General features: G+C 65.4%; 1 protein-coding gene across 1 annotated transcript; it reads left to right on the forward strand.

Annotated features, from left to right (window-relative positions):
* The first annotated feature begins 3,295 nt into the window (after positions 1-3,295).
* On the forward strand, positions 3,296-6,189 carry IL11 (interleukin 11). Its single transcript, XM_045830388.1, has 5 exons — positions 3,296-3,302; positions 4,382-4,554; positions 4,739-4,825; positions 4,954-5,115; positions 6,019-6,189. The coding sequence occupies exons 1-5, from the start codon at positions 3,296-3,298 to the stop codon at positions 6,187-6,189; spliced, it is 600 nt and encodes a 199-aa protein (XP_045686344.1).

Below are 6,189 nucleotides of genomic sequence, written 5' to 3' on the forward strand. Positions count from 1 at the left end.
CACAGGTCAGAGGGGGCTCGGCAGGGGGCGGGGGGTGGGGGTCAGTGGGGTTGTGGGGCTGAGGCCGGGCAGCTGCTGACCGTTTCCTGTGTCAACATCATCTGGACCCACTTCCAATTCCCGGGATTCCTCAGGGATCAAGGAGGGGGTGGGGGTGGGGCTGCCTGGCCCTGGACCGCGGCTTGGGACTGGGGGGGGGCCCCACCGTCACGGCCCTCACCGCTAATGACAGGTTTGGGCTGCCTCTGCGGCTCGCCTGCCCCGTCACCCCCCAGAGGCCAGACAGGACCCCCCAGGGACAGACAGACGGACACACACACAGAGCCTGGGACCTGCTGACCTCACACCAGCCAGCCCCGCCTCGCCTGGGGGCCAGCACATGAGCAAGGACCCTGGGCTCCCTCCCCACGTCCCCGTGGCATCTTCCCGCCACATCATCCGAGACCACCCCTCAGAGCCTCAGGCCCCTGTCTCCCCAAGTGTTGCGTCTCAGCCTCCGAGCTTGTCTCTCTGCATCTCCGGGTTTTCCTGTTTTGGCATCTCTGCCTTTTTCTCACCCTGGGTCACTGTGCTCTGTCTCTATTTCCGCTTGGCATCCGCATCCTCTCTCACTGTTTGGGATTCCCCAGTCCTGCCTCTCTCCTCGCCCTCCTTTCCACAGAAGCAGCCTGAGTGTCCCCCACCCTGAGGAAGACCCACAGATCCTGAACAATATTCCCTTCCCGTCCTGCACCCACCCAGTCTCCCTCAGCCTCCTGGGCCACCCGGGGGAGGAGGACCCCACAGCCCTGAGGTGAGGGTCAGGCAGATGTGGAAACTGGCCCCAGCTGGGGACCACTGACCCGGCCCCAGGTTGCTGACCTCCCCCGGGGGAGCATCCCTAAAATTGCACTGTGGCGACACATTTGTGTCCACCTTTCTAGACGGTAGGGTTTCAGGCCTGGACTCCTGACACCTGGGTCTGAGAGGGGAGGGGCTGGGCCCCTGGACTCTGGGGGTCGATTCTGAGGACCATGGCTGGCACCCCGGGTTTCCTGTAGGTACGAGGGGCTGCTCTGACTAGATCCCCATCTTTGCTTTCACGTTTGCCCCAGGCCCAGTCCCCACTCCCTGAGGCCAGTCCATCCCCCAAGCTGGTGGCCTGAGTCACCTTGGCTGGCCCCCGCCGGTCTGGGGGGCGCTACGTCAGTTCTCCCCTCACTGACGCAGCCTTGGGCCCCCCACACTGACTCAGCCGGAAGCAGGCCCCCTGAGGGGTGGAGACCCAGTGGTCAGAAGCCTGGGTCCCAGGGGGTGCAGGGGCTGGGGTGGGCCCCTGGGGGGCCGTGCAAGGGGTGGCCATGACCAAGAGAGAGAGAGAGACAGGGCGCGTGCGTGCTTACCTGAGGCGATGAGGTCATGTCCCACCATGGGGGGGCTGTGACCTCACCTCCCTGGGGACCTCAGCAGTTGCCCCCCCCAGTGGTGGGGGATGACTCCAGCTGCCATTCATCCCCAGAGCCCCCCTGCCGGCTCAGCACAGACTGGGGGCGGGGAGGGGGTTCTGCAGGGAGACCTCTGGAAGGGCTCGGCACCTTTTGTCTTCTCACTTCCATCGCATCTCTCTCTGCCACCCTTTGGGGGGTGGGGGAGGGCGGGATGCTCCTGGGGACCTGGGTTCTGTGTCAGCCCCTCACTGGCTCTGCCTGGAACCCCGCTGGCAGGCTCCACTGCCCCGCGCACCTGGCGCTCACCGCCTGTGTGCCTGCACCAGCATCTCTGGCCCCTGAATGCCTCTCCCTCTCCTGCTCTCATGCCTCTCCGGTCCCCATCTCTGTGCAGTGTCCCCTTCGCAGGGCCACTCTCTGCACGTTTCTCAGCGGCCACGTCACATCCCCTAATGGCTACATCTTTCTCTCTCGTCGTCTCCCTGAACGTGTTAATAAAAACCAACAAACACAGCCATGTTCGCATTTATTGAGAGCTGATCGACCAGGGGCTTTCTCTACTTGAGTGAGCTCACTCTGTCCCTACTGAGGCATCTGAGGGTTTCGGGGGGGGGGTACTCAGCTATCCCCAATTTCACAGGGAAACTGGGGGCACAGAGGGGGTGAAGCCTCAGGGCCTGAGGTCCCACCTCTACTGAGTGTCTCACATCTCTCTTGCTCGGTCCCCTGTCGTCTGTCTCCGGTTCTCTCTCACCTTCCTGTCCCTACCTACCACCTGGAGAAAGGCTCTCCCTGTGCCCTGTCCCCGTTACTGACTCCCGACCCTGACTCTTTCTGTGACGTGGAGCCTCTTTCTCTTTGCTACTCTGACTTGGTGTCTCCGTTTTCCCCTGTGAGTGTCTTCTGGGCCCTGGTCCCCCCCCCCAACCTCTCTCTCTCTCTCTCTCTCTCTCTCTGAGATGCCACTGTGTCTCTGTCCCTCTTCCTCAGGGGGTCACTGTGGGTCTCTCCAAATCTCTCACGGTGCCACCTTCCTCTCTCTCTCTCTCTGATGGCTGACCCCGAACCTCTCCTCTGGAGTCCCCCTCCCCCGCCTCCTCTCTGCTCCATGCTGCTCAGAGGCAGCGTGTCTCCGGGCTCTCTCCGTGGGTCTCGCTCTATTACTGCATTCAGACTCTGCCTCTGGGCCCCAGTGACCCCATCTGTCTGTGCGTCTCTTGTGTCCTGGCTGGGCCTCAGTTTCTCCAGTTCTCTCCCTCTCTCTGTGTCCCCCGAAGCGGCTCCCCCCACCCAGAGCCTCCATTTCCCCAGGCCCGCCCCGTTGTTCAGTTGCCCGTTATCCCCCCGAGACCCCCATCCCTCTGCCTGTCCTGGTCCAGCGGGACCCCCACCCGCAGCCGGGCCCCAGCCCTTGGGCCGCATGTGTCTGCCCCAGCGGCGGCGGCCGGGCCGAGGAGGTGGAGGGAGGGGACGCCAATGACCTCACCAGCCCCTCTCCGACCACCCCCCCTTTCCCTTTCAACTTTTCCAACTTTTCGTTCCGTGCCCTCCTCCGAGCGAGGCGGCGTGAGCCCTGCGAGGCAGCCGGCTCCGTCTGAATGGAAAAGGGAGGCAGGGAGGGTGAGTCAGGATGTGTCAGGCCGCCCTCCCCTGCCGCCTGCCCCCCGCCCGCCCGCCCCGGCCCCCTATATAACCCCCCAGGCGAACGCACTCCCTCACTGCCGAGGCCCTGGCTGCTCAAGCACATGCCTCCCCTCCCCAGGCCGAGGCCCAGCTGACCCTTGGGGCTTCCCCGGCAGAGGACAGGGAAGGGTTAAAGGCCCCCAGCTCCCTGCCCCCTGCCCTGGGGAACCCTACCCTGTGGGGACATGAACAGTAAGTTGGTTCAAGTTCATGGGGTGGGGGGGAGCAGGGAGGGAGGAGGGTGGGACCTTTGGCGGGAGGGTGGGGAGCAGACAGACAGCGGAATGGGACACCGAGACAGGAGCGAGAGGGAGCGATGGGGAGGCAGACGAGGAGAGGAGGGCAGAGTCTGGGAAAGCCGGCAACCTGGAGCGGGACGGGCGAAGGGAGCCACGAAGGGACAAGGACTCGGGGACATCGAGAAATGGGGACACACAGAGACAGAGAGACAAACGCAGCGAAGTGACCCCAAAGGGCCCAGGACGCCTAAGGAGGCAGCGGGGACCAGAGATGTACACACCCAGGGACCCCAACAGAGGCTGCACTGGGGAAACTGAGGCAGGGGGCCCAAGGAGGTGAGAGCCAGGAGCAGGAGGAGAGACGGAGAGGCAGGGGTGCAGACAGAAATGGGGAAGACAGACGGGTGCCGACGGACCCACGGACAGAGAGCGGCGGGAGCAGCTCGGGGGGCGGGCTGGGGGTGTGCGGCGGGAGCGGGGCAGCCCGGGGGGCGCTGATTGGCTGTGGGAGGTGGAGGGCGGGGCCCGGGGGGGATGGGCGGCCGGGGAGGCAGCGGCCGGAGCCCCAGCGCCGCGCCGCAGCGCCCCGCTCTCTGGCCCAGGTGTGCCGGGGCATCCCGCACCGCGGCGGGAGCATCGCGGCGGGAGCATCACGGCCCTCCTCGGGAGCGTCTCCGGGAAGGGTCTAGGGCCTCCGGGTCTCAGGCCGGAGCTCCCTCCCCTGCTCTCAGTCCGGCCCGGGGTTCCCGGGGCCCCGGGAGGGGGCAGGTTCTGGCCTGTGCCTCCCCCTCACGCCCCGCCCCGGGGCCCAGATTCCGGCGTCCGGGGGCGGACGGGAGACGCCCGGCCCGTCTACCCGCCCGGGGCCGCGTCTGCTCCGACGGGCGGGGCAGCCAGAGCTGGAGAGGGAGAGGGAAGCCCGCCCGGGCCGGCAACCAGCCCTGGGCGCTCCGCCCTGGGACGTGAGACCCCCAGCCCTCTTCTCTCGGACCAAACGTCCCCCCTGAGCCTTCTGCCTCCTCTCGCCCGCAGGTGTTTGCTGCCTGGTCCTGGTCGCGCTGAGCCTGTGGCCAGAGAGAGCTGCTGCCCCAGGGCCACCTCCTGGACCCCCGAGGGCTTCCCCAGACCCTCGGGCTGAGCTGGACAGCGCCGTGCTCCTGACGCGCTCCCTCCTCGCGGACACTCGGCAGCTGGCCGCGCAGCTGGTAGGAGAGACTGGAGAGGATGGGCGGGAGACCTGGACGAAGACTGAGACTCGGGCAGTATCTGGGCTTCCACGGTGGCACAGATGGGGCGGGGAGCGGGGAGAAGGAGTTTGAGGCCTGCGGTTGGGGGGTGAAGGGACCCCCAGAGCTGGGCAGGGTCCCCCTCATCGCTTTTTCCCCCCAGAGAGAGAAATTCCCAGCCGACGGAGACCACAACCTGGATTCCCTGCCCACTCTGGCCATGAGTGCAGGGGCACTGGGAGCCCTGCAGGTGAGAGCAGGGAGGAGGGACGGGGTGCAGATGGGAGCTGAGCCTTGGAGGGGGTCCGGGGGTGTTGGGGGACAGCAGGGACACATGCTCGGCACTGCTGACAAGCCCCATGCCCCGTCGTCCCCCAGCTCCCGGGCGTGTTGACACGACTTCGGGCGGACCTGTTCTCCTACCTGCGGCACGTGCAGTGGCTGCGCAGGGCAGGAGGCCCGTCCCTGCGGACCCTGGAGCCAGAGCTGGGGGCCCTACAGGCCCGGCTGGACCGGCTGCTGCGCCGGCTGCAGCTCCTGGTAGGACGTCCCTGCTCAGAGCCCTCTGCCCTGTGTCCTCAGGATCCTGTGGTCCTGAGGCCCCCAACTCCAAAATCCTGCCTGAAAATTCTCTTAATCTCATCTCAAAAACTCAGAGACCCCACAATCTCATGACCCCAAAACTCCCGCTAAAACTCTGAAGCCCTAAGACTCAGCAGTCCAAACCCTCCACCGTGACGCGGAGTCCCTGGCCCCAAGACAGCACATTCCAGAACCTGATCCCCGGAAACTCTGAACCTCCAGACCCTGAGATTTCCAGATCCTAACATGACACAGTAGAGACCCTGACTTGAGTGAAGCCCAGAGCTCAAGCACCCAGACTCTGAGGTCTGAAATGATAAGCCCTACCTCCCAAAGACTTCAGATGCTGGTTGTGAGCCCATGAGGCCCCAAGATCCTAAGTTCCAAAGCTACAGACTTAAGACTCTAAGACCCCTGGGCCTGAGTCCCCAAGACCCTGGACCTCAAATTCCAGCTCCCAGTTCTGAGACCCCACACTTGAGAAGCCAGGCCTCACCTGTGAGTTCTTGAGATCTCAGGTCACAGCCCGGAGATCCGGGCCTTGCCCCAGGCGTGAGTCCGCAGTGCCCAGCCCTCACCCAGCACCAGGGTCTTAGCCCTGACCCTACAGACCTCCCCCTCGACCCCCAGGCCATGACCCTGGAAACCCTCCCCATTTGGGCACAGCCTCCATTTTCTGAACTCCCTACCCAGGCACCCACCCTGTAGGCCAGAGACACCCTGGAAATACACAGCCTGGACGACCCCGCACCCCGCCCCCCCCAGCCTGATTGAGCAGAGGCTCTGAACACCCCTTCCTGGACCCTCCCACCCCTCGCTGCACCCCTGGCCTGTTGCTAACTCTCTGTCCTCTCCCAACAGATGTCTCGCCTGGCCCTGCCCCAGGCGCCCCCAGACCCACCGGCGCCCCCGCTGGCCCCACCGGCCTCAGCCTGGGGAGGCATCAGGGCAGCCCACGCCATCCTCGGAGGGCTGCATCTGACGCTGGACTGGGCGGTGCGGGGCCTGCTGCTGCTGAAGACCCGGCTGTGA

Source organism: Phyllostomus hastatus, unplaced genomic scaffold (genome assembly GCF_019186645.2).
Source record: "Phyllostomus hastatus isolate PE091 unplaced genomic scaffold, TTU_PhHast_1.1 phas_contig_151, whole genome shotgun sequence".
Lineage (NCBI taxonomy): Eukaryota > Metazoa > Chordata > Mammalia > Chiroptera > Phyllostomidae > Phyllostomus > Phyllostomus hastatus.

Excerpts from the sequence above, each read along its gene's own strand:
- IL11 (XM_045830388.1), top strand. Across the intron at positions 4,555-4,738 it reads GGCAGCTGGCCGCGCAGCTG|AGAGAGAAATTCCCAGCCGA; the intron begins GTAGGAGAGACT and ends TTTTCCCCCCAG. Across the intron at positions 4,826-4,953 it reads GGGCACTGGGAGCCCTGCAG|CTCCCGGGCGTGTTGACACG; the intron begins GTGAGAGCAGGG and ends GTCGTCCCCCAG.